Below are 27,943 nucleotides of genomic sequence, written 5' to 3'. Positions count from 1 at the left end.
GGGAGAAGGCAGAGATAGGGAAGATTGGGGTGGGTGGGTCTACTGGAGAAGGAGAGGGGTGGGGTCGCGTCGCGCCAACGGTGGGGAGGGGGTGGGGTTGCGCCGGTGGCGGGGTGAGGTGGCCGGCCAAAATTGGAGAAATAGTTTTTTTTTTAATGCAGGGGCAAAATGTTAAGGGGGTGGTCAACTCAGCATTTTTTTGTGATCTGAACAGCTCTCCCCCCACCCCACCCGATCTTCCTTTTCCGACAGAGTTGAGACGCCGGACCACTTGGGTTTTATTCCCCAGGTCACGGCGAGTCCAACCCTGACTCATCCGACCACCGTGCGCGGCTAATCGATGTCGTGAAGCTCCGCGGCTTTCGTCACCGATTTTGACAGAGAGAGGGGTGAAGGCAGAGAGAGGGAAGATTGGGGTGGGTGGGTCTACTGGAGAAGGAGAGGGGTGGGGTCGCGTCGCGCCAACGGTGAGGAGGGGGTGGGGTTGCGCCGGTGGCGGGGAGAGGTGGCCGGCCAAAATTGGAGAAATAGTTTTTTTTTAATGCAGGGGCAAAATGTTAAAGGGGTGATCAACTCAACATTTTTTTGTGATCTGAACAGCTCTTCCCCCCCCCCAACAACAACAAAAAAAAAAATAGAATCTTGAATAATAAAAGTTGGGAAGGTACGGTTTTGGGTGGAGAAAGCCCATTTTACAACACATGGGGTTTGTCTAGGTGACCACCTGCCAACCAGGCAGCCCTACCAGCTCACTTTAAAGCACTGTCCCCCTACTTGTCCAACACCAACAAAACTAATTTTTCAAAAAAACCAAAAAAAAAACACACTAAAAAACAAGCAGATGCTTCGCTCACTCGATCAAATTGCTCCACGTGGTTCCTCTACATGCTGTCCACGTGCCCATTCCTCTCATGCAACTATGCAAGGTAGGTTGAGTGAGTGTATGTGACTCCCCTCATCTTTCTATGCTTCATGGCTTTGGCCGTTGGGCATATCTCCTCATTCACAATTAGGTGGGTACTAAAAAGAACACACTTAGACATGATTTAACTTGATAAAAAGATGATAATGGGATGATGATTAGGTTGATGATGAGAAATTTAAAAAGACAGGCTCTACTAAACAATAAATAAATAAAAAATGAGTGGTTTGAATGGTGATACATAGGTGTGTAGCTAGTTTTATGATTGTTTTGATGATAGCTATCAAAAAGATAGCTTGAGATGGATATTGTTATAGTTGTCTTTCCCTATAAGGTAATGGGGATTGGGGGAAGCAACTACTAAACTACTAGTTTGGGCATTGGGGAAAATTAAATTACAATTATATTTTCATGGGTTAGAGAGATTTGGGCATGACTTTCTTTTGAAGGAACAGTTTTTTCAATGGGGCCAACTAGAATTATGATCATCTAGGATATTAAATAGTTTGACTTTGTCTCATTTTATTGGATGGAATCAAACTAATGTCAACAAATTGCTCGTATAATAAATAAAAATCATAGAAAATTGTTGGGTTAAGAGCAAAATTGTGGTTTTGTTGACTACTTGAGAGTTGAGAGAGAAAAATATGCCAGTTGAGGTATGATGTTCCAGAACAAAATTGCCAGCTACCTTAGCATGTATTAAATGTTATGGGCCAGCTTGAAGCCTTGAACATCTTCACCTAACATGCAACTAAATTATTGTGTTTATTTTGAGAGCAGTTTTGCTCACCCCCTTTAACTCAAGTGTATGCTCACCTCCCATCTAAAATACTGCCATGTGTTTAAAAAACTAACCATGAGTTAATATATTATATTTAATTATTTTTAATATTATAATGATGAGAGAGAAAAATAATTTGACAGCTCTTTTCTACTTTTACCCTTATCTTTTATTACTCAACTTTTTTTCACTTTTTTATTACTCATTAATTTCTCTCTTCTCTTTTATTTAATTATTTCTAATAATTTTTGAAATAAATTAAATAAAAGAGAAGAGAGAAGTTAATTATTTCTAATAATATATATTGTGCCGATGATGTTACTGGAAATAGCACTAGGAACAATTGATATATATTATAGATATATGAAAATCGAAAAGCCCACTGATATTTGGTGGATGCATATGAAAATCGAAAAGCAATTATAGTTTAAGACTATAATCATTAATCATTGGGTTTGGCATTCAATCAAAGGAACAACAAAACTCTTTCAAATCTTCCAAGCTTTTCCAATCGATATATATTTAGAAAAGAGAAGAGAGAAACTTATTTAGAAATAATTAAATAAAAGAAAAGAGAGAAGTTAATGGGTAATAAAAAAGTGATAAAAAGTTGAGTAATAAAAGATAAGGATAAAAGTAGAAAAGAGCTGTCAAATTATTTTTCTCTCTCATCATTATAATATTTAAAATAATTAAATATAGTATATTAACCCATGGTTAGTTTTTTAAACACATGACAGTATTTTAGATGGGAGGTGAGCATACACCTGAGTTAAAAGGGGTGAGCAAAACTGCTCTCGTTTATTTTGGGAAAAACATTGATGATGATCCTTCTGAATTGATTGTGATAGTTTAACTTCATCCAATTAATTATCTTTTAAAGTATTTCAATTTTCCGTTGAGTTTTCTCTCTAGTTGTTTCATTCTTAATTTAAACCTTAGTTACGTACTTATGTATTACAACTCTAATAGTATGTAAGTAAAATAGTAGTTGATTGTTAACACCTTTCAATAGGTGTGTAATCTCTTTTTTTTTTTTTTTTAGTTGAATATATAGGTGTGTAATCTCAAATGTGAACTCTAAATTAAGAACAATAAATAATTTATATTTTTAAGACTATATTATTCAACCGACCATTAATATTATGTTAACAGTTATAAATCTCAAATTTTATTTATAAGATATTTTATCATTAATTCAGTTGTTCACATTTAATGATAGGATTCATATTATACAAAGTTATATCATTGACACATGTGATTAAAATTTAGAAAAAGAAAATGTCGGTTTATTCATATCTTTTTGAGGGATTAAGGAATTGTTGGCAAACCCTTTACCGAAAACCAGAAAGTAGAATTCCTGGAAAGTGCAAAACGTCAACGACAGGATGATTCCGTGGCAAAATATGATTTGTTGAGAGAACATGGAGGTATGGAGTGTCATGTCAGATCATTGCCGTACGAATCTGGGTCTAAGTCAATAGGGAGTGATGATATCTGCGTAAGATTAGCGTCAGATTACCAGACTCTGCGGGTCCCACTAGTCTGGAGAAGCCAATCAAATTTCATTGCCATTGGAGGCTAAGCCTCTGCCCGAGACGACGTCGCACGCTTTTCTGGTTGCGTTTTGAATTGAAAAAGTGAGGAAGGGTCACGTGAGCTGTGCATGCACCGTAACTTGTGCCTCAACGCTTCAGACTACTAGACTAGTATTAGGTCTTAACTCTCTTACGTGGTCGGTCTAATCTATGTCAGTGCGATTCTGATTTCTGAGCAATAAATAGTATTAATTAATTAATAATAATTTGATTATTTCAAAATTTTCAGATTAATAGGTCTGCTTGCTGCTGCCTCAGTGACACATAGTGCTTACGGCCTACATTCTATGCTATGCTCTGTGCTTTCAAAATTTATCGGTACGTTGTCAATGGAAGCAGTGCCATTACTGATTTCATTGTCTTCCTAAATAAGCTAAAAATTATCATCCCTTTCCAAGTGGACAAAAATGTGAAAGTTGTATGACAATTGAGGTTGTACATACTTTTGGATTAGTTAGGCTTGGGTTAGTTGGTGGAGTTTCATTTTACACTAAGGTTTGAGTTATTTTGATATATATTATTTTTTTCTTTTCTATAGTTTAAATTTTTTAAATTTATTAGCTTTGGTTCTTAAAAGTTTGGAGTTTGAAATCTCCAATTTCAGCCTCCCACGATTTCAAAAATAATGATATTGTATCCATAAAAAACAAGGTGTTAATTTGATCCATTCACTAAAGCTTAAGTATTTGAGTGTAATGCTTGTTAACAAACTGGATTGGATTGGTTCAGAATACCATGTGGGCATCATTTGCTGACTAAATTGAGGGATGTGTTGCATATTTTCTCTTTTTTCTCTTTTTTTTTTTTTTTTGGAATTTTTAGTGCATATTAAAAAATTTTGGTGGACCAATACCGAACACGATAACAAATTTCGATAGATGTCAACTGAATGGGTCATTCAATACATAATCACTGAACAACATACTCTCATTCGGTTGACATCCACCAAATAACTCACAAGTATTCGAAACCTTCCCATCGAATAGATATATGATGCAAACATTTCTTAATTCTTTCGGTGAGAGTATTCCGAAAATACTAAACTAATTCGATCACTGGCTATCGAATACTGTCATCATATTCCGCATACTAGTACCGAACGAACCTTTTCAACACGAATACCCATAAACCTCATTTACCTAAAGGAAAAAAAAATTCAAATTATCTTTTTAAAATTCATTCAAAAACATCATATTTATCAACAAATATGAAAAATAAACTTAGAAAATGTGTTTTATTTCTTAAATTGATGAAAAAATGGGAATATGTGAGGTTGTCACTATTTATTTGAAGAAGATATAAGGCTGAATGGCCGACAGTGGTGATGGGTAGTTGCGCCGACATGGAGGGCTAGCCCTGAGGACAGCGACGGTGGTGGCGGTGGCAGCATGTTTGGCTTTAGAAGTTGGGTATTTGGTGATGTTGGTATTCGTGTGAGAATGATGAGTATTGGGGTGAGAGTGATGTTGGGTAAAGAAAGAAATTCTAATGTTTTTGTAGGTTTTACTAGCATAAGGTTATAACAGGAAAGTAGGTTTGGTATATTGAGAAGATAAAGAAAAAATAAAGTGAATGTTGAGGGTAATGAGAACATTGGATAAAAAAAAAATTGTTGAGTATAAATAGAATTTCCTTTGGAAGTATCTCTTGGAAAATGACAGTGGTGTTTTAAGGCCTATTGCCGTTTGTTCTTATTGTTTGTTTTGGGATGTAACCCATCATTGTTCATAGAAAAATGTCATTTTCTCGAAAAAAAATGAGTTCATATTTCAAGCTATGGGAACGGGAACGTAGGCAAATCTGCATAGCTTCTCTCTTTAACTGCAGAAATGATCACTAAATCAGACTAGAAAAGATAAACAAGCTTTGATATTTTCTAATGATGCAAATATTAGTTTCATTATCACTGATTGAGTAGAATCAGTTTTTTGGTTACTAAGTGAAATCAATTTTAAATATAATTAAAACATAGTAACTTCTTTTTTTATTTTAATCATTTACAACCCTTTTTTGGACTATTAATAAAGCTTGATGGGAACCAAGCTGTTTCAGCTGTCTTTCCCAAAAAGCTAAGTGACAATGATCCATTGCAAATAGCCAACTTTCTATCACTAAGAAGAAATTTCATGTTCGGTGTGCATCAAAGTCATATGTTCAGAAACCATTGCCATTTGTTGCAGCATCAAATTCAGTCATTTGTGGAATCATTGGGAACTCACAAGTTTTAATAAATGTAATTTTTTAGGTGGCTACGAAAAGTAACTTTTAATCACCCGTTCATAAGATAATTTAATCAACCAACTATAGTTCATATGTTAAAACCTGCAATTTTTTGAGCTTTAAACAGAAATAGTAATGAGCATGACAAAGCAGACATAAAACGTTTCATCACAGGAAAAAAAGAAAAAAAGAAAAATCTCCAATAGCTAAAACGGTCAAGTAAGAACTAAATGTAGTCAACCTTCCATGATGAAATAAAATACTTCACATTTGTCTGATAAACAAACCTTCAGCTCTCAGAAATAGGTCTTTCGTAGAGACAGTCTAGATAACTTTGGTGGATGATTCTTCTCTGTTTTCTTTTCCCCTCCATTCTGATCCCGAATATTTCAGCAGCTAGGTCCCCGCTTCATCAAAAGTCAGAAAATTGAAGAAATGGTATCAGTCATAGAAATCGCTCCCACATGAACATTCATAATAATCATGGGAAAAGCTAATCTGGAATCCCATATGGGTTGTAGTTTATATCATCATCATCATCATAATCATAGTCAGATGACCTACACCAATCAGTTAAAGGAGTAAATTCATCACCATCAATGTGATCAATAGGAAGCCGCAAATTTTTAATTCGTTCAGCACATCTTCTTCCTAAATCTCCCTCCAGATCAAGATTGAAACAATAGCGCAGATCAAGGGACTCAAGATGAGGACAGCCATTAAGAATTTTCCTCAGGCCTTTATTAGTTAGTTGATTCCCAAAAAGCTGGAGGTCGTGCAAACCATGCACTGTTCTTGCTATAGCACGTGCATCAGCATCTTTATTGAGAGGAGGCATCGGATATTCATCATACTCATCATAATCATAATACTTATCATACCCATCATACTTATTAGACAAATCATCTGCAAATTTTTGCCACTCTTTGTTCAATTTGAATGATTTCAAAAGAGGGCAAGTGCGCCCAACCACTTCTATAGAACAATGTGAGAGTTCACATAATGAAATGTCAAGGTCCTCCAACAGGGGAAGTCTCTGAGCCACTTTAATTAATCCCTCATCTGATAGGGCATCACTGCAATGCACTAGTCAAAGGCGTTTGATTCCACATGACCTATTATAAAGTTTTAGATGAATATGTTAGTCATCACACAGAGGCAGAAGTAAAGAAATTCTAAATCAACATAATCATTCACTGGAAGGAACAAACAGAATTTCCATATATTATATATGTATATGTGTGTGTATTGTAAACAATACCAAAGAGAACAGGTGCTCAAAGAAATATCCCTTGATAATCTGCAGTCCACAGTGTTCTATAATTTTACAGGGAGGCTTACCCTGTGATCATGTGCTATATAATTTCAAATTTCTTAACTCTTCTCCTCCTAGCACCTTGCAGTTGAGAAGGCTTATGATAATGATAATAAATACTGAAGAAGAAAAACTATTACACAGAACAATTGCATCCAAGATATGAGCAATTACCACAAACAAAAGCAAGATTTATTGGGTAACAGCTCAACTATTACATAATTATTCATTATAAAGCTCTTTTTTCACATTCAATCAAACCCTACAAAACCTTTGAAACATCCAACAAATTTAAAAGCTCTTTTATTCGTTCAAAACATCTGTTTCTCAAATCTCCCCTCAAATTAAGATTGAAACAATGACGCAGATCAAGTGACTCAAGATGAGGACAACAATCAAGAATTTTTCTCAAGCCATCACCACTCAGCTTATTCGCAAAAAGCTGTAGGTGGTGTAAACCATGCATCGTTCCTGCTATAGCAAGTGCATATGCATTGTCATCTTTTTTGAAGGAAGCAGGCGCATCTTCATCACTCCAACCATAACCATAGTCATCAGACTCATCATCTGAGAATTCGTCCCACTCATCATTCAATTTGAATGATTTCAAAAGAGGACAAGAGCGCCCAACAACTTCTAGAGGTTTATGTGAGAGTCTAAAAAATGTTATGTCAAGCTCCTCCAACAGCGGAAGTTTCGAAGCCGCCACTTTACTCAACCCCTCATCAGTTATGTCATCGCAGCACAGTAGTTGGAGGCGTTTGATTCCATTTGCATTATTAAAAGATTTAAAATGAATATGTTGCCATCACACAAGTACAGAAAATGCAGTCAAAGAAATTAACATCAAAAACAATAATTCATAAGAAAGAACACACATAAGTCCAACATTCATATACATGTGTGTGACTTTGTGTATTGTGAACGATAGCAGATAAAACAAATGCAAAAAGAAACATCCCCTGATGGTATGCAGTCCACAGGGTCCTAAATTTTGCAGGGAGGGCTTCTCTGTGTTCATGTGCTTCTCATTTTTCACAAGTTCAAAAGTCTAAATGTAAAGGTGAAATGGTATGGTTCATTTTACTCTCAAATAATAGATCCCATATAACCAATTTGACCAATACATAAGAAATCGCACTTACACAAAATAATACTTCGTAATTAAAAAAAAAAAAAAATGTTTGATACACAAACGAAAACAAAAGTATGAGGTTTAAGGCTCCACTTAAATCACCAAATTCAGTCAATCAATAATTACTCTACGCATTGAAACAAAAACATTAAACAAAAAAAATTAAGTACCATTGAGTGATATAGTGAAGCAACTCATCGGTGCCGAAGAACTCGATTGTGATATCTACCAAATTACCACAGCTACGATCAACGGCGTAGCGGCACATCTTCTCCAAGTCGTAGACGTCACCGATATCACCGTCGTTGCGCATGTCGATGGTGCGCCACATCAGCGGGTCCTTGCAGATTTGGCGCCACTTCATGCACACCTCCTGAGCGCTCAACAGAATCTCGATCGCTCCCAGCCGTGACAGTATCGACGCCATAACCTCCTCCGGCAGTTCCGTCCATTTGGGCGGTTCCGCATTCGCTTTCGGCCTCCGCCGGTTTCAGACGACGAGGGTTTACCCATTGTTTCGTTCGAAAAAATGGAGGATTCGATTCGTACCGTTTATAAGTATAAACCGTTGGTATACGGGGTGATATTTTTGGCGGTACAACTGTACAAGTACATAACAGGTCTCCATTGTGCTTTGGGTTGGGCCACATCAGCCCATTTATCCTACACGGCTACACTTCAGGAGAAAATTACTGGAAAGTCTGCATAGGCTCTGCCTCAGTTAATTGAGAAAGTGATGAGTACATTAGATTTTACTGTGTAATTTTCTCTTACCAAAGCTTAATCATGAACCCATAATAGTTGATTGGATAAAATCATGTTTAAAGGTACTTACTAGTTACTACTTACTAGTAGATTATCTGATATAAAAATATAAAGAGAATTAAAAGGTTTGTTTGAGAGTACTTATACTTACTAGTACTTATGTTTAAAACAAAAGCGCTTTTAATAAAAATTCATAATTTACGTACTTCTTGTTAATATACTTGAAAACGCTTCTTAAGGAAGCATTTACTAGGTACTTCACCTGAAAGCGCTTCCAAGTGCTTTTAAAACTAAAAAACGTTTCTTACCAAACAAAAACAAAAATGCTTTTGACTATTTGAAAATGCTTTTAAGCCTTCTAAAAGCACTACCAAACAACTTAGCCCGCTATTCTAAAAGCACTACCAAACAACTTAGCCCGCTAGTAAAAGTAGAAATGGTCATGGGCAAAATAAAGCATCGCAGAAGCAATATAATCTGTAACCAATAAGCTAACTCCTTGTGTCTTAGAAAATACGTTACAGATACACATTCAGAAGAACCTAAATGTAGCCAAGCTTCCATGATGAAAATAGAAAACGTCCCAAGGAGGAAAGTGCCCATGTCCCTTGCAATTAGCAACTTTTGTCCGCCCACAAAATGCAATAAGATGAATGTCACTACCAAGTACCAACTAGGAAACAGGTCTTCTGCAGAGAAATTCTAGACCACTTGGATGGATGAAGCTTTCTCCTCCAAATTTGAAACCACTAGATCCCAGATTTCAGCAGCTAGAAGTTCTTCAATTCATCAAAAGTCAGAAATTCCAAGTAGTCATTACAAATCATCATCATTATAGTCATAGTCATAGTCATAGACATCACTCCCATATGAGAATTCATAATCCTCATAATCATCAGACATCAAATCACTATCAGAAAATCCAGATGGGCTGTCTTCATCATATGATTCGTAATAATTAATTGAAGCATCAAATTCATAGTCATCGGTGGAATCCTTAGGAAGCCGCAATCTTTTAATTTGTTTAACACATCTTCTTCCCAACTTGTTCCCCATATTAAGATTGAAACATTGACGCAAATCGAGTGAGTCAAGATGAGGACAACAATCAAGAATGGCCTGCAAGCCATCATTAGTAAGCTTATTCCCAAAAAGCTGGAGGTGGATTAAACCATGCATCGTTCCAGCTATAGCAAGTGCATCGTCATCAGACTCAATATGTGGTGACTCATACCACTGGTTGTTAAATTTGAATGATTTCAAAAGAGGGCAAGAGGCCCCAACCACTTCCAAAGAGTCACGTGAGAGTGAGCTGTATGAAATTTCAAGGTCCTCCAACAGCGGAAATTTTGAAGCCAGTTCACTAAATCCCTCATCTGTTATGCTAAAGCAATGCACAAGTCGGAGGCGTCTGATTCCACTCGAACTATTCAAAGGTTATAGATGAATATGTTAGCAGTTACAAAGACAAAGAAATACACTTTTCTTCAACATCAACATAATAATTAATGGGAATGAATAAGGAAAATCCAGCATACATAGACATATATGTACTATTTTTGTGTGTGTGTGAACAATATCAGAGAGAACAAATGCTCAAAGAAATAACCCCTGATGATCTGCGGCCAGTGTGCTATAATTTAAAATCAAGCACTATGTAATTTCAAATAACCAACCTACCAGTAAGAAGGTGCCAATACACCCAAACTGCATTGCTGATATTAACTCATAGCATTTTGCAAAGGGCCCCAAGAAGAATTTCAGGGGAGTCATGATCTCCATCTCCAGAGTGTCACACCCAAGGGAATTCCGCAAACATGAAGAACTAAGGGGCTAAGCTCCAGTTGATGCAGGATTAAAGCATAAGAAAGGACCCTCTTTAATTTTTTTTTTTTTTAATACTTGATAAGAAAAATTTTAGAACAACTTAAATAGATCCGAATGTACTTTTTCCCAATTTTTTAAACTTAATAAATCAAAATTGAAAATGTACTTAAAGGCCCAAATGTGAGTGACTCTGCTTAGATATTGAAACCATTTTTGTACCAAAAGAAGCCCAACCTCCACAGAGCCATTATAATTCATCCCACTAAAAAGTAAACTAGCAAAGCTACCTTCCAATATGAGGCCACTAATATTGAAGAAAAAAAAAGTTAAAACCTTAAAATCCCCAAACAAAACATAGCACAAATAACATAATCTATATAAACAAAAACATTTAACAAACAGTTAAATACCTATCAGTGATATATTTAAGAAGCTCATCGGTGCCGAAGAACTCGATATTGATATCAACCAAACTGCCCGAGCTACGATCGACGGCGTGACGGCACATATTCTGCAAGTCGTAGTTCATGTCGTCGTCATCACCATCGTTGCGCATGTCGATGGCGCGCCACATGAGAGGGTCCTTGCAGATATTGTACCACGTCACGCACACCATCTGAGCAATCGTCAGGATCTCCTTCGCTCCAAGCCGCCATATTATCGACGCCGTGACGTCCTCCGGGAGCTCCAACCAGTTTCGGCATGCGGCGCTTCCTGATGAGGATGAGGCCATTGATGAGGACAGCGTTTGCTCGTTTCGTTTGGGGGAAATGGAGGGATTTGGAATGGAGTACTTTCAACTTCTACTTAACCCTTATATAAAAGCAAAAGAGAAAATGGAGAATTCCAATTTTACCCTTTACCTTCTTTTTATTTCAGATCTATTTTTCTTTTTCGTTTTCTTAACTAGAAAGAATTATGGTCATGGTCATGAAAAGAATTAATTACACTTACTTGAGGTTTATCGTCTTTTTACATATACCCTTAGAGTTTCAAAAATTACACATACACCCCCTGATGTTTCAAAACTATTACATATAACCCCCTACAAGAGAAAAAAATAAATAAACAAAAAACAAAATATTTGTATTGAGGTTAGACCTTACACCTTGAGTAATCTTATTAGGCCATTTCACCCCTTAACATGCTTTTTTGTAAAATTTTTCATCTCATATAGGAGGTTATATACAACAGTTTTGAAACCTCAGGAGGTGTATGTGTAAAAGTCATGGGCATGGCGACAACATGGCCTAAATGGTGCTAATTGCTATAGCTAAAAATGGTGCAAAGCACCACATATCTTATGTTGCAATCCACGTCTCCACTTTCGAGTAGATCTGGAAAAAATACACACGATTCGTAAATATGATATGAAACGACACGCAAATTTATGAGTTTGGATTCAAGATCATCGAGTCATGTTGATATCAGTGTCATCCGTTAGTGATTCGTTAAGATAACATGTCGAAATAAGTCAATTTTTGGGTTATCCGTTTCACCCGTTAAAAGAAAGACATTTGAGTAATTATATTATGAGATAATTAGACTTAAGTTTTTTAGAAAAATAGTTTTTAGATAGAGACCGATGATATTTTAAAATTTATAAGAAAATTCTTTTAATTCATAATAAAGTATTTCTTCGATTTGAAGGGTATTTCCCCTTCTAAGGTGTAGAGTAGGCTTTGTAAATGGTGCATTTTAAGTTTTAACTCCGAGATTTTGGGCGGAGCCTAAAATCTTGGAGTTAAAACCTAATATTCCGCCCAAAATCTCGGAGTTAAAACCTAATATAAAGCCGTCAAAGAAGAAAAATAAAAGAATTTAATTACAAAACTTAAATCACTATTAATTTTAGTCTAACAAAGACTCATAAAATAAATTAGATTCCTTTATATTAATACATCATATAATAAGGTAATGTCAAAAAATTTCAAGAGTAACTGGAAATTTTTTATGTTTCCAGTAGTCCAAGGCTCTCCGAGCCCAAACAATCAAAAAAACTAACTTGGACAAATATGGGCCTAGAAACCACACTACCTAACCAAGACATTAAAAACCACCGAAGACCAGGCCGAAAACCAAGACAGAGAGAAAAGCAAGCCTGAGCGTGTGAGCTGAATCACTTGTAGACCTCAGATGATAGTTTGCGTGATGAAATTTGAAGGTCCTCCAACCTTAATTTTCATTGTCTGCCCAAATTAGACCTTAATTTTCAACTGAGACCTAAAACTAAAAATTGAACGAGAGTTAGAGAGAATATCCAACTTCCTCTCTTCAATTAGCTGTATCAAAGAAGATCATAGCTTTGATGGAAACCAAGCTTTGTAATCAAATTCACCCACCCTAGTAACACACACTCAAAAGAAGAATCATCTCAAAATAGCTAAACGAATCAGTCAACCTTTCATGATGGAAATTAATAGAATACTTGATAACGAAGCACCAAAGATTTCACACCCATCCTTGAATTCATAACGAATCATCCAAGTCAGATTGATCCCAAAGAAAACTCCAATGCCTCCTGGAATCATTATCACCGCCATCATCGTGCTCGAAGTAATCAGAATCATAACTGAAGTTAGTATCAAAAAGTGTAGCCAAATTCATAGTCATCGGTAGAATCATAGGGAGGCCGCAAATTTTTAATTCGTTCATGACATCCTCTCCTCCAATCTCCCCACTGATGATGAAGTTGGAAACATTGGCGCAGATCAAGTGAGTCAAGATGAGGACAACAATCAAGAATTTCCTTCAATCCGTCAGCTGCAGGTGGCGTAAACCATGCATTGTTTGTGCTATACCAAGTGCATCCTCATCATCTGGCTCTCTGGGAAGCATGAATTCTTTGTTCAGTTTTAATGATTTCAAAAGAGGGCAGGCTCGCCCAATCACTTGTAGAGAATTAGGTGGGAGTCTGCACAATGAAAGTTCAAGGTCCTCCAACAGAGGAAGTTTTGAAGCCACTTCACTCAATTCCTCATATGTTATGTGGAAGAAACGCACGAGTCGGAGGCGTCTGATTCTACTTGAACTGTACGTTAAAATGTTTTAGATGAACGGTTTTAAGAAACCCAAAACTTTTTGTAACCTTATATTTAATTATTTGTTGCAATTGGTATGTCCAACAAGAAAAGTGGATCGATCTATGTAAAAATTGGCAGTAGTGCTACTGGTGATTTCATGCCCAAACTGCACTTTTTCAAGTGAAATGTAAAATTCGAATGATAGTTGAGAGATCTGACTTTTCATTTCTTCAATTTGCTGTACTGAATTGGTTGAGTTGTGTAATTTAACAATATGATTTTTATCCACATGCAAAAACTCGTTTACAAGAAAATTTCCCGCAACATGAGCTAGCTGCATCAAAGAAGATCATAGCTTGACGGGAACAAAAATTTGTAATCAACATCCAGTGAACTTCATCTAATAAGAAGCTCTCAGTTTTCAACAGTCCAAAAGAAAATGAAGGCTACTTGTCATCAACATGATAAAGCAGCAGATGGTCTATCATTAAGAAAAATTAAGCCAGTTCTTGTATCCTGCAAAAAGTACGTACGTAGATGCACCAATGCATGCATGTTAATTATGCTTTAGGGGACCATGATTTAAAAACTATAGAAACAAACTAGTTATATATAGAACCTCATGGTTGATAGTCATTCAATAATCTCATACCATTTAAAAGTTACACAAAGAAGAATTTGTGTGATAAACAGCAGCCTGCATGCAATACATACAAGGGCGCTACAAAAAAAAAAAAACAAGTTTCATCCCGATCTGTTTCCCAGGAAGCAAAGTCCCACTTTTCGATCTCCATCCGCATAACGCAATGACATCAATGTCACTACCAGCCTAGAAATAGGCCTCTCGTAGAGATTCTGTATCATTTGGATGGATGAAGCTTTTTGTCTTCTTTTCCTCTTCAAATTCAAGACCACTAGCTAGATCCCATACAGAGGGTCTACTTCAAGAAAAAGTCATCAGAAAGTCGAAGATTAGAAAAATCGCCATAGAAATCACATCCATTTGAGAATTGAAGATCATCAGGGTCATAATCTTTATAGGAACAGCAGCAGCTACAATATGAGCTGTCAGACTCATAATCAACAAATGTATCAACAAATTCATAGTCTTCTACAGAATCATAGGGAAGCTGCAATTTTTCAATTTGTTGGGCACATATTATTCGCAAATCTCCCTCCAAATCAAGATTGAAACAATGGCGTAGATCAAGTGACTCAAGATAAGGACAACAATCAAGAATTTTCCACAAGCCATGATCACTGAGGTTATTTCTAATAAGCTGGAGGTGGCGTAAACCCTGCATGGTTTGTGCTATTGGAACTGCATCACGATCTCGGTGTCTGGATTTCAGAAACGCTTTGTTCAATTTCAATGATTTCAAAAGAGGGCAAGAGCGTCCAATCACTTGTAGAGCCTCAGACGATAGTTTGCATGATGAAATTTCAAGGTCCTCCAACATAGGAAGTTTCGAAGCCAAGTTAATGAATTGCTCATGGGACATGATCACATTGCAACGCACAGTCGGAGATGTCTGATTCCACTCGACCTAAATACATATATGTTTGACAGGATCTCAATTGCTCCTACCCGTGACAGTATCGACGCTGTAACGTCCTCGGGGAGTTCCAACCAGTTTCGCCATGCTCTGATTGGGCGGAAGGATCTCTTGCTTTTTTTTGGGGCCACCAAGGTTTGCTTGTTTGATTGCACGGAGGGCTTTCCTGTTTTTCTTTCTGGATGTTAAGGTCTGTTTGGTAAGCGTTTGGGGATTATCCGAGAACGTTTCAATTGCTGGATTCTCAGGAAAAGGGAGGATTGTTTGCCCTTCCAGCGGAGGCTTATTTTCTTCGCGGCCATCAAGGTTTGCTTGTTTGTGTGGGGCGATGAGAGATGAGGGTTTTCCATTTGAACGGACTCGTTTGGAGAATGCAGTCATCACATATCTTATCATATGGTTTTTATTAAAGAGTCCAGCTAAATGTATAACGCTCCCACCGATAATTGGGCCGGACGATGCCTTATTCTCGGTTTATATTGGGAGACGTGGTATTTCACTGTTTGTTGTTTCAGTTCAACAATCAAGATGGCACAAAAATTTGTTACAATATAATTTTTAAATTTCCTTTCACTGCTCTTCGATATGTTTTACTTCAAAATTTCTATATAATATTCTTTGATATAAATATTTTTATATTTTTAAACCCTTCATATTTCGGTTAACATCTTAAAATCTCAAGCGAATATATGTCTAAATTACATATTATCAAAGTTTAGAAAAATAATATGTTTTGCAGTTTTGGACTTAAAATGACCAAGTTGGAGTACGTCATTACGTGAGTTGATATCTCATATCGCATTAGATGTGAACAATATATGACATCACCTTGACATATGAGTATTCCAAATTAATTTATCTTTTAAAATACATGGTTAGCTTTCTAATGAATCTATATAAAAATAGGTTCTTTTTTAAAGAAACCCAAAACTTTTAGTAACCTTTGATTTAATTGGCTGCTATTGGTTTAATTGTCCCAAAAAAAAAAAATAGTGGATCTATGTAAATAATGCAGCAGTGCTACTAGTGATTTCATATATTGTACAATTTGAATGAAATGAACTTTTTTTGAATGAGTTGACAGATATGTCTTTCTATTCCAGTTGCCGTATTTAATCGGTTCAGTTGTATAATCGAACAATATGATTTTTCTTCACAAAAATAAGTTTCCAATGAATTTTCCTGCAAAGAGGAATGGTGGTCTTGGAATATATAAAAAACTTCACACATTTGTCTAGTAATTAGATAGCAGCCTGCAAAACATACAAGAAGGGGACTACAAAAAGTATCAACTCCGTTTACCAAGAAGCAAAGTTCCACCATGCTCCATCCACAAATGCAATGAAATCAATGTCACTATCAACCCAGAATTAAATAGGCATCTTGTGTAGAGAACTTCTAGATCACTTTGACAGATCCGATGAAGCTTTTTTGTTTTCTTTCCTTGTTAAAATTCAAGACCACTACATCCAATAGTTCCAAACAAACTCATAAAAAAGACAAATTAATATTAGAAAAATCACCATAGAAATTAAACCCATATGAGAATTCATCAGCAACGGCCCGGGTCATAATCACAATAGCGACATCAGTGAGAATTATATGACTAGCTAATACGTACTAGTCAGAAATATCAGAAGAATATCAGAATATATTGGAAGAAGCATCTGAGTCATCAGATGAGTCATCAACAAATTCATAGCCAATGATGGAATCATTGGGAAGCCGCAACTTTTTTATTCGCTCAGCACATCTTCTTCCCAAATCTCCCCTCAGATTAAGATTGGAACAATGGTCCAGATCAAGTGATTCAAGATGAGGACAATGATCAATAATTTTTCTCAAGCCTTTATTAGTCGGTTCATTCCCAAAAAGCTCCATGCCAGGTGGCGTAAACCTTGCATAGTTCCTGCTATAGCAAGTGCATCGTAATCATCTTCGTCATAAATTTCATCTTCCTCGTCATCCTCATCATCTTCATCACCCTCTTCAGCCTCAACATCCTCATCACCCTCTTCAGCCTCATCATCTTCATCATCGATCTTCATCATTGCAGCAATTGTACAATTTGAATGATTTCAAAATTCCATCATTTATGAACATGTGTGTCTGCATTAATTTGTGTGTGTATTGTGAACAATACAAAAGCCAAACAAATATCCCTGCCCTGATGATCTAGAAATTCCATAAACCAAAACATTTAATTAAAAAAAAAAAAAAAACAAATTACCTATGAGTGATATACGTAAGGAGTTCATCAGTGCCGAAGTACTCGACAGTGATATCGACAGTGATATCTACCAGATTACCATAGCTACGATAAATGGCGTGGCGGCACAGAATCAAAGCGGTGATGTCTCGGCGGAAGTTCCGACCAGTTTGCCCTTGTTTTGGGCGAGGATTTGGGCACCCAGCGGAGGGTTGTTTTCTTGTTTCTTGTATTGTTTTTTCTCTTGCCCATGGCTATTAGGGTTTGCGAGCTTCTTTGGATTGGGGGGTTCTTAGGGGGAGACCACTGATCACGTATCAAGTAGAATTTCTCTTTTGCGGTGGCTTGCATGATACGCATAAATAAAACACGCATAAATAATTGCTGTTCCAACTCATAATTATTAGGACACCAAGAAAATAATGGTCTGCGTTCCTTTTTCTAGCCAATTTATTAGTTTTTCTCCTGAAATGCAAGCTGCCTTATTTCTGATTCAAGAGATACAACTACCATTATGCATGTTTCAGTTATGTGGGGATCTAACAATTGCAAATACAACATTGAACATTGTCATAACTTGATGGGAAGTTGGGAACCAAGAAAATACATATGCAACCATCCTAGAAAATACAGTCCCTTGCACATATATAGCATCCTTTCTCCATCCACAAAATGCAATGAGAACAAAGTTATGTTACTACCGACCCAGAAATAGGCCTATCATAGAGAAAATATTCTAGATCACTTGAATGGATGAAGGTTTTTTATTTTCTTTTCCTCTCATAATTCAAGACCACTACATCAATGATTTCATCTACTAGAAAGTCTATTTTAAAACAAAGTCATTAGGATGTTCAAGTATACTAAAATCACACAGCAAAGTATTCTATCATGTCACCAATGCTAAGATCACCATCAGAGAAGGATTATAGCATTTAGGGAAGCCGCAATTCCTTGATTTGTTCAGCACATCTTCTTCCCAAATCTCCCCTGAGACGAAGATACCAACAATCGCGAAGATCAAGTGACTCAAGATGAGGACAGCAATTAAGAATTTCCCTCAAACCACCATCAGTCAGTTTATTTCCAACAAGCTGGAGGTGGCGTAAACCATGCATCGTTGCTGCTATAGCAAGTGCATCAATATCATAATTTGGGTCGCTTGGGTATTTCCACGTCTGGTTCAATTTGAATGATTTCAAAAGAGGGCAACAGCGCCCAACCACTTGCAGAGATTTATGTGAGATTGAGCATAACGAAATGTCCAGTTCCTCCAATAGCGGAAGTTTTGAAGCCGCTTCAGTCAATCCCTCATCTGATATGCCATAGCAATGCACTAACTGGAGTCGTCTGATTCCACTCGAACTATTGAAATGTTTTAGATGAAATGTTTTAGATGAAATATTCATAGATATATTAGCCATGTATTACACAAACACAGAAATAGTACACACCAAGAAACATCAACAGAATCATTCATTGGAATGAACATAAATATATATATGCTCATCGATTTTCCAGATATTCCCAATTGATATCACCGACATATATATTCACCAATTAATACTGATATTTTCATGTTTAATTAAGCATACATACACCAAAACATTTAATTAACAAAAAGAAAATGAAATACCTATTATGAGTGATATAGTTGAGGAGTCTATTGGTGGCGAAGTGACCAACCCTGATATCGAGGAGATTACCAGAGCTCCGATCAACAACGTGGCGGCACATCTTCTCCAAGAAGAAGTTCATGTAGGGGGAATCAAAAGGACCGCTCATATCAATGGTGCGCCACATCAGCGGGTTCTTGCAGACCTTGCGCCACGTCACGCACACCTTCTGAGCGCTCTTTATGATCTCGAACGCTCCCAGCCGTGACAGTATCGACGCCGTCACGTCCTCCGGGAGCTCCGTCCAGTTTCGAACTGATCGGATGATTTGCTTGTTTTTTTCACCGGCCATGGGGGTTTTGTTGCTTGTTTGGTTTGGGGATTATCCGAGAATGTTTCCAATTGGGGATTCTTAGGAAAATTCAGCAAACGAGTGATCACTGATTGCTCTGTTTTTTTGGTCGAATCACTGATTACTCTGTTTCTGAGGTTGTATAAGGCTGTGACTGATAATTGGGCCGATGGTGCATTATGGGTCTCGTTGGTTCTGGGCCTACATTGGGCCTTTCCCTTGTGTTTTCTTTTTTAATAGTGTTTCCAAAATCTCCATAATAATCCTGCTTGTGGGGGTGTGGTCATCCCCTGGAATCTGTGCAACATCTTTTCAGGGATTGTGATAGATCTAAATCCATTTGGGCTAGCCTGTCAATGCCCCCTCGCATCTTCTCTTCTCATGGACTGGATTTTCATGATTGGTTGTTGATTAACCTTAAGTCCAAAGCTAGTTCTGTTGCTAGCATTGAGTGGAGATTTGTGTTTTGTTTTGCTTGTTGGTTTATTTGGAAGTGGAGAAATACAGTTATCTTTGAGGCTGATTTCTCTCTTCCCTCCAATCCCAATATGGTTATTGAGGCCTCTGTCCAAGAATGGTTTGCTGCTATGGCTACTCAATTTTGCAAGCCTACTAGGGTCCAAGTTCATTTATGTTGATATCCTCCTCTTGTCAATTGGGTCAAATTAAATGTGGATGGTAGCAGACTTAGCTCTGATGGCTCCATTAGTGCTGGTGGAGTTTTGAGAGATAGTAATGGCCATTGGCTTGTTGGTTTTGCCTCTAAATTGGCTAAAGGTGGAATTCTTTCTGCTGAGATTTGGAGCCTTTACTGGTGTCCAGCTTATTACCAAGGCTATTTCTGGTCTTCATCCTCTGGACTCTCTCATTTCTGCTTGAAGAAATTTGTTATCCAGGGATTGGTGCTGAAAGTTTCTCATGTCTTTAGGGAAAAGAATAGGCTTGCTGATGGATGGTCTAGCTCATATTGGCCATTCCTTGGTGCTTGGTTTGACTATTTTTGAACATCCTCCTCCTGCTTGTGAGATGCTGATGCTGCTTATTGATAATTTGGTTGGGCTTTCTAGAAGTCATTTTGTTAATAGCTAGTTTCTTTGCTGTTTGGTTCTTTTAGGCTCCCACTCTACCAAAAAAAGAAGATGATGAGGACCATAGCTTGATGAGAACCAAGCTTTGAAATCAACTTCACCCACCTAGTAATTAGTAACACGCTCTTAGCTCAACAGTACAAAATGAAATGAAGCCCTATTTGGACTACTTGTAAAAGCAGAAATATTCATGAGCAATTGAGCATGATAAAGCCTATTTGGTCTACCTGTAAGTAAATAAGACAGTTATTTGTATCGTGGAAAATAAAGATGCAGCAATGCAATGGAAAAAGAAAGAATGCCAAAAAGCTAAATTAGGCAAGTAAACCCAATTGTATGTAGTCAGCTTTTCATGATGAAAATAGAAAACTTCATATGTTTGTGTGATAAACAGAATAGCCTGCATAACATACAAGAGCACTACAAGATGTTTCAGCTCTCTTCCCAAGAAGCAATTAAAGTGGCAATACGAATAGCCATCTTTCTCCATGCACAAAATGCAAGGAGCTAGATCAATGTTACTGCCAATTCCCAACAAATAGGGTCCTCGTAGAGAAAATCTAGATCATCACTTGGTTCGATGAAGCTTGATTTGTTTCTTTTCCTCTCCAAATTCAACATCACTAGCAAGCTCCCAAATTTAAGTTGCTAGAAGTTTTAATTCAACCAAAAGTAGGAAGCTTCAAGTTTTTTAACATCATAGAAATCGAATTCATACTCATAATAGTCAAAAATATCAAAGTCGTATAAGTAGTCATAATCATATGAGTAGCGACGGCTAGTGCGATAGCAATAATCAGATGTAGCAATGACAAAGTCATTTGTAGAATCACGTGGAAACCGCAACTTTTTAATAAGCACAGCGCATCTGCCTCCCAAATCTCCATCTAGATCAAGATTGAAACAACGTCGCAGATCAAGTGACTGGAGATGAGAACAACAATCAAGAATTTTGCTCAAACCACCATTATTCAGGCTATTTCCAACAAGTTGGAGGTGGCATAAACCACGCATCGTTCCAGCAATTGCAAGTGCATCTTCATCATTTCGGTTCCAGTGAATTTTATTGTTCAATTTGAATGATTTCAAAAGAGGGCAGTAGCGCCCAATCACTTGTAGACATTTATGTGATGAAACTGAGAGTTGGCATAATGAAATTTCAAGCTCCTCCAAGAGAGGAAGTTTCCAAGCCACTTCACTCAATACCTCATCTACTTGGAAATTGCAATGCACTAGTCGGAGGCGTCTGATTCCACTCGAGCTATTCAAAGGTTTTAGATCAATATATATATGTTAGCCAGCACACAATTTTCATTTTTTATTATTACGAAAAATAAATAAATACCTATGAGCGATATACTTGAGGAGATCAGCGGTGGCGAAGTAACCGACACTGATATCGAGCAGATTAGCAAAGCTACGATCAATGGCGTGGCGGCACATCTTCTCCAAGGTTGCGTCCTTGTAGCTGAAACCAAAAGGATTGCGCATGTCGATGGTGCGCCACGTCAGAGGGTCCTTGCAGATCTTGCGCCACGTGGTGCACACCATCTCAGCGCTCCTCAGAATCTCGATTGCTCCCAACCGTGATAGTATGGAAGCCGTAACATCCTCTGGGAGCTCCGTCCAGTTTCGGCTTCGGCATAGCTCGCATGGTGGGGCGGTTTCATATAAGGATTTGCCCTTTGAGCGGACTCTTCTCTTGTATTTTTTATCGGCCATCAAGGTGAGGAAACAAGTGATGAGTGATCACTGATCACATATCATCAAGTTTTTGAAGACTGTGTGTGTGCGGTGTGGACTGTGGACCAAGTCTAACTAACTGTACACTATAGGGCTCTGAGCCATATTTGGGCCGATCATGAATTGTGGGTCTGGTTTGTTCTGGGCCTACATTGGGCTGTGTTTTCTTCTCTGCTTGTTGTTTCAGTTCAACACGGCACCAAACAAGAAAAATATAGGGTAATTTAATTCAAGAACCCTTTTTAATATACAATAAGCTTTTTTTACCCTTCCTTCCCACAACTTACTTGTCTAACCCTTTTACATGTGAAATGTCAAATTTACTCTTGCAATAAAAAAACCCGACCTTTTGTAGACTGCGCATTCGATCGTGCGTTTCACCGCGCATTCCACAACTAGACAATCTTCTTCTCCTCAACCCATGACCATCCTCCACCTCCCCCCATAGACCTCTCATCTCTGTCTTTCTCCCCTTCACTCCTAATCCACTCAAAGAAAACACACAGATATGGGAACAAAAAACTGCTTTTTTTTTTTTCTATTTTTTTGAGATTTGAGTTGGGCAAGAATGAAATAGATAGAGAGAGAAGATGATGGGTTGTTAGCCCGTAAAGGAGATGGGGCGGACAAGTGGGGAGAAGAGGGTTTGGGTTGTCGCTCTCCATGGCTGCTTTAGAAAGAAGGCCGGTGGGAGAGATTGGCTGCTGTAGGAAGAAGGTGCATTAATTGGTGGACTATTTGGTGGAATGTGCAGTTATACACACTCTATATATAAGGGGTATTTTGGTTTGAAAAAATGTAAAAGGGTTAGAAATGTAAGTTTTGAAAGAAGAGGGTCAAAAAAGTTTATTGTATATTAAAAGAGGTTATTGAATTAAATTACCCAAAAATATACAAGATAAATGTAGAGTGTGCTCTTTCTTTCTTTGGTCGGGTAGAGTGTGTTCTTCTTTATATTATGAAAAGTGCTTTCAAAGTAGGGTTACAAGGTGATCTCAATCAACAAAATAAGGGTTCAATAACCAAAACAATTTTTGTTATGCTTGCTAGACAAATGTAATATATACAAAGAAAATTATTCATTTTATTTTTTTTTTATGAATCTAGATGGAAAATTCGAACTTGAAACTTTTTTCAACATAAGGAAAAAAAAAAAAAATCAACAGATCAATAACTAGTTGGTTGCGTTTTAATATTTATATACATGTGAAAGCGCATGGTTCTAGTTGTAGATTGCATCATGCATCATCAATTGTTACTTTTTGTGTTTGTGGATGATAATTAAGATTGGAATGGCTTTAGAATTAAGATAAAGAAACAACTATTACTGTTCTAAGTCATAATGATTAGAACGAGAAGCAAATTAATAATGGTCTTCATTCCTTTTTCTAGCCAATATTTTGTGAATACTTTTCTCCTGATCGAAATGCAAGCTGCCTTATTTCTGATCCAAGAGATACAAACGCGTTTATGCAAGTTTCAGTTATGTGGGGATCTAACAATTGCAAATACAACAATGTAAACATTGTCATAACCTGATGGCAACCAAGCTTTGAAAACAACTCACAAAATTGCTATAGTAAACACGCTGTCAGCACAACAGTGCAAAATCAAATGAAATTAAGCCATGAAATCAAAGGATTTGGGCACCCAGCGGAGGGTTGTTGTCTTAATTGTTTCTTGCTTGGCCATGAAGGTTTGCTCGCTTGTGTGGGGCGGTTCCAAATGTGGATTTTTTGCCCTTTGAGCTGAGTCTTCTCTCTATATATTCTCGTCCCGGCCATGAGGGTTCGCTTCTTTGGGCAATAATGGAGAAACCAAGTGATCACATTATTTCACATCACAAGTTTTTAAAGAATTTGTGCCGTGTGGAGCAAGTATAGGGCTCCGATCAGTGGTTGGGCCGGCTCTGAGAGAGAGTTGGGCCTCATGATGATATGGGTCTGCACTGGCCTCAACTTTTTAGGTAGATGAAATCGTTGTTAGACATGTTATGCAATATCAGGTGACATGCTAACACATAACACATATATTTATTTTTTTTAGTTGAGGGAGTGAAATCGAATTTGGGTGCAAATTCTACAACTTTTCCAATTGGATTATCCAACAACCGCAACACATAACACATATTTAAGTTTCTAAAATGTCGTGGAATCCAAGTCTAACTATTCATAATAGGATATGATTTAAATTGACCACTGATTAATAATACAAATCCAGGCTGTGTTTAAGACAAATATGCCAACATATTATAGAGCCTAACAATGTGTGCATGGGAGAGAATGAGGGGTCAAGTGAGGTTTAATCATTTTTTGTTGTGTCAAAAATTAGGGGTACTTTTTAATTAAATAAAATATGTTCGAGTTATTTTTTAATAAAATGTGTGAATTGTAGCTACAAGCAGAGACCCTTGGATTACATCCAACGGTGGTTGGCTAGGATAAGTAGTGCTCTATTGTGAGTGGGTGAACACGACCATATAATATGCACCCTAGTTGTGGCATTAATTGTGCTTGACACCCACATGCATGGGTTGTGATTTGGAGATATGATTCCATAATTGACCAAGAAGGAATGACTAGGGACAGATATGGTAACATGCTTTTGTGACAACTGTTCTCTTTTATTTTTGTTTTCTTGATATGTAATATGTACTCTCCCTCTCTCTATTGGTTGAGTCATCCTGTGAGGTAAGAAAAAGGGCACAAAATACGGTATATATGACTGCCTTTTTTATATAAGTTTATTAGGGATATTGACTTTTTTTCCCTAAAATTAAGCTTATAAAACTAAAATGTTTTGGACTTGAAATGACCAAGATGAGGTCCATATGTGAGTCGAGATCTCATATTTCTCAAATCTTCATCTCACCAATCTTGTTTATGATACGATCTTCATATCCAAATCATGTTAATTTCCAAGTTTCTTTAGGAAAAATGGTTAGTTGTCCAATGAACATGTGTAAACAGGTTTTTTTGTAAGAAATCCACAATTTTCTGTAACCTTTAGTTTAATTGGTTGCTATTGTTTTGTAAATAAAAAAAAATGGTTGCTATTGGGTCCAATATGGCCTAAAAACAATGTTTTGGGGTTGTATTTGAAACCAACAATCTGTTAAACCAACAAATTTTATAGAGAGTCGGTTGATTCTGGTTTTTTTGTGCAACAAAAGGAATGACTGCATGGCAAGTATTCCAACCATTTAATTTGGTGTAAGAAAGTCAAAGCATCCAATGCCAAAGAAAATGTCAAACTGTCACCAATAATTGCGCATGATTACAACCAAGAACCAACAATCCTCAAACGAGCCAAAACCAACAAAACATCAGAATAATAATATTACAGAGGCCTGAGGAACAAACAGAAAAGTTTTCAACTGGAGAGAGGAGAGAGAGAGTGCAAAAGGCAGTCTCTCTTCTTTGGATCTCTCAAATATTTTATGTTAATTAGTAAAATAGTACACAAATTTTGAAATAAGGAAATTAAAGCTACCCCTTTTTACACATCTGTTGTTGATCTTGATCCACCATTTGTATCATAGATTCATACTTAATTACATCTTAGTCTTATAGCTCTATTCCCCTGAAGACCCTTTTGTCTAGGTTTTTTGGGGTGAATATGAGCCGGATTCGAGCATTTTCATCGCCTGCAGTATTACCAGCTTCTCCCTCGAATCATAAAGAAAGGCCAGAAGATCATAGTTTTGATGGTAATATATGATTCTTTTTGCTTGTCAATGCCTGTGGTTTCTTTTCATGACAGACATTGCAGAATAACATATATATTTGTGTTTGTATGTATGTCTGTGTGTATTCTAAGAACGTTTTTGCTTTCATTCAACCAATAAAGTTACAGAGAATTTTCCAACATTATGCATATATATATATATATATCATATAATGCCTATATGAAACACAAGATTTGTTGTCTATTTTATTATTCTGTGTTAACAATCACAATTTATATTGCTTTTGGCCAAAAAGAAAAAAGACATGATCACCACAACTACCAATCTTGGCATATTTTACACTGAATCATTCATTTGATTTCTTGTTTTTTCTTTGTGTAGGCATTGCAGCCAATGTTAAGTTATTGTTAAAGCTAATCCAGGATCATAACGAGGCATGCACAAAGGACGTGGATGACAGGAAGATGCAAAGGGTGGCTGGGATGATTACCATAATTGATGATGTTAAAACCCGGATTCAGAAATCTCAATCTGTTGGCAGGAGGGCCGAGCTCAGGCGGTGCAATACAGATCTTAGGCCAAATGCTCCGCGGGAAAAGAAGCCTCATGAGCCAATAACTGATGAGAAGGAAAAATTGAGAAGACAGCTTAGTGCAAGCTTGGCAGCGCGAAAGAGCCTAGAAATAATGTGTAGCAGCTTGGGAAAGGAGAAGGAGATTATTGCATCAGAGCTTGCAAGAAAGGTTCAAGAATTGAGTGGGATGGAGGAACATATTAACGATCTTAGAGCCCAAAATGAGAAGTTGTTGGAAAAAGTACAATCTTTTGCAGCAGAACAGAAAGAGAAGAAGTGTGGTGGGGGAGAGAGTAGTTATGGAAATGCAGCACTCCAGGAACGAAACAAGGCACTTTCGGAGCAACTCCTTAAGTCCCTTGATGGGTGTAGATACTTGAAGAGAAAGATTAAAGATGCAAAAGTGGAAAATGATGGAATGCACTTGGCATTGGAGGAGATGGGGGTGGAAGTTCAAGAAGGCCTTGACCAAATACGTGCCCTCAAGGAAAGGATTGCCACAAGGAATGAGCACGCAGCGGATATTGAAGAGGAAATTTCAGCATTGGAGCATCTGTTTGAGGGCGTCAGTAGGAAGATTTCAAAGCATGAGCCGAAGAAAGGTGAGTGTTACAAACACAACTCTGAGGTCAATGCTACTTAGCCTCCTGTCATTGCCTCGGAGAAAGGGTGACTAGAAACCAGAAACGTCTGGTCTTTCTGACTTTCGCAATTTTCTTGGCCTTTCTTAAGTTGTCAAGACAAACAACTAATATCTTGGAATTATTATAATAAAAGAGGGAAGCAGAACCAGTTGTGATATGTCAGAAGTAGAAGAGATTAGTGATGTTGCATGTTGTTGTTGATGTGCAACTGACTAGTTCAGGTTTCTAGGTTGCATCTACACTGGCCCAAAAGAGTTGTATAATTCCAATTTTTCTTCTCATTTCCTTATCATCCTGAATATCAAAGAGTTGATAATGAAGAGATGTACATCATGAGTCTGTGGAACCTCTTGTTAATTTCATTCCAACTCTTTCCAACACGCAGAATTTTGGTGACTAAATTACCTTCATTCAGCAGCTGCATCTCATAAGCAGAAACTCATATGGCAATGTGGTAATAGACAGTTGATCTTTGAGTCCAAACCAAATGGCCAATAAAACAGTATGTTTTCTGTTTACTATCGGGTACGTGGTGTATGTTAAAGATTTAAGTGTAGCACTGAGTTGCGTATCCATCCCATCACTACTTGAAGGAAATTCTAAGGGTCCGGAGACAGGGCTCAACCGTGACTTTCATTTCTTAACCTGTGCAGATTTTATTAAAGCCATTCCCAAAACTTGGAGTTGTACATTAACTGCTCTACTCCATGACAGTTGATACACATTGAAGCAATCTCTTTGTCTACAACAAAGATTGAAGAGGAGCACTCCATGGTAGCCTTTTGCACATCTAATCAATGATGCTTTGATGCAAAAGTATGTCAATTGTCAAGGCAATAATGGTGGATATAGGCGCTTGCAACCCCCTCAAGACTCAAGAGCCA

At 37.3% G+C, this 27,943-nt stretch overlaps 2 protein-coding genes and 3 pseudogenes across 4 annotated transcripts; 1 reads left to right on the top strand and 4 right to left on the bottom strand.

Annotated features, from left to right (window-relative positions):
- Positions 1-5,727: 5,727 nt before the first annotated feature.
- On the bottom strand, positions 5,728-11,341 carry LOC147297197 (putative F-box/LRR-repeat protein 23; annotated as a pseudogene). The gene is made up of 4 exons (XR_015121093.1): positions 10,977-11,341; positions 9,681-10,165; positions 8,145-8,433; positions 5,728-6,639 (listed from the first exon to the last, which is right to left on the bottom strand). The product of XR_015121093.1 is annotated as a putative F-box/LRR-repeat protein 23 (transcript).
- Positions 11,342-14,527: 3,186 nt separating this feature from the next.
- Positions 14,528-15,526, bottom strand: LOC147297196 (F-box protein SKIP19-like; annotated as a pseudogene).
- A 1,263-nt stretch (positions 15,527-16,789) lies between these two features.
- On the bottom strand, positions 16,790-19,413 carry LOC147297195 (F-box protein SKIP19 pseudogene; annotated as a pseudogene). Its single transcript, XR_015120049.1, has 3 exons — positions 18,991-19,413; positions 18,293-18,719; positions 16,790-17,217 (listed from the first exon to the last, which is right to left on the bottom strand). The product of XR_015120049.1 is annotated as an F-box protein SKIP19 pseudogene (transcript).
- A 1,346-nt stretch (positions 19,414-20,759) lies between these two features.
- Positions 20,760-22,611, bottom strand: LOC147297194 (F-box protein SKIP19-like). Its single transcript, XM_086235851.1, has 2 exons — positions 21,756-22,611; positions 20,760-21,671 (listed from the first exon to the last, which is right to left on the bottom strand). Exons 1-2 carry the CDS (start codon positions 22,130-22,132, stop codon positions 21,068-21,070), a joined length of 981 nt encoding a protein of 326 aa, XP_086091977.1. The 5' UTR covers positions 22,133-22,611; the 3' UTR covers positions 20,760-21,067.
- A 3,032-nt stretch (positions 22,612-25,643) lies between these two features.
- Positions 25,644-27,812, top strand: LOC147297193 (myosin heavy chain-like protein). Its single transcript, XM_086229797.1, has 2 exons — positions 25,644-25,862; positions 26,223-27,812. The coding sequence occupies exons 1-2, from the start codon at positions 25,772-25,774 to the stop codon at positions 27,056-27,058; spliced, it is 927 nt and encodes a 308-aa protein (XP_086085923.1). The 5' UTR covers positions 25,644-25,771; the 3' UTR covers positions 27,059-27,812.
- Positions 27,813-27,943: the final 131 nt, after the last annotated feature.

The sequence above is a fragment of the Dryas octopetala genome, chromosome 1 (genome assembly GCF_963921425.1).
Source record: "Dryas octopetala chromosome 1, drDryOcto1.1, whole genome shotgun sequence".
Classification (NCBI taxonomy): domain Eukaryota; kingdom Viridiplantae; phylum Streptophyta; class Magnoliopsida; order Rosales; family Rosaceae; genus Dryas; species Dryas octopetala.
The sequence above is the reverse complement of the archived record's forward strand: the minus strand, read 5'-3'. Positions and strand labels throughout refer to the sequence as shown.

Coding starts and splice junctions, on each gene's coding strand:
- LOC147297193 (XM_086229797.1), top strand. CDS start 25,772: ATGAGCCGGATTCGAGCATTTTCATCGCCTGCAGTATTACCAGCTTCT. Junction 25,863..26,222: donor AGAAGATCATAGTTTTGATG/GTAATATATGAT, acceptor TTCTTTGTGTAG/GCATTGCAGCCAATGTTAAG.
- LOC147297194 (XM_086235851.1), bottom strand. CDS start 22,132: ATGGCCGATAAAAAATACAAGAGAAGAGTCCGCTCAAAGGGCAAATCC. Junction 21,672..21,755: donor CTCAAGTATATCGCTCATAG/GTATTTATTTAT, acceptor ACCTTTGAATAG/CTCGAGTGGAATCAGACGCC.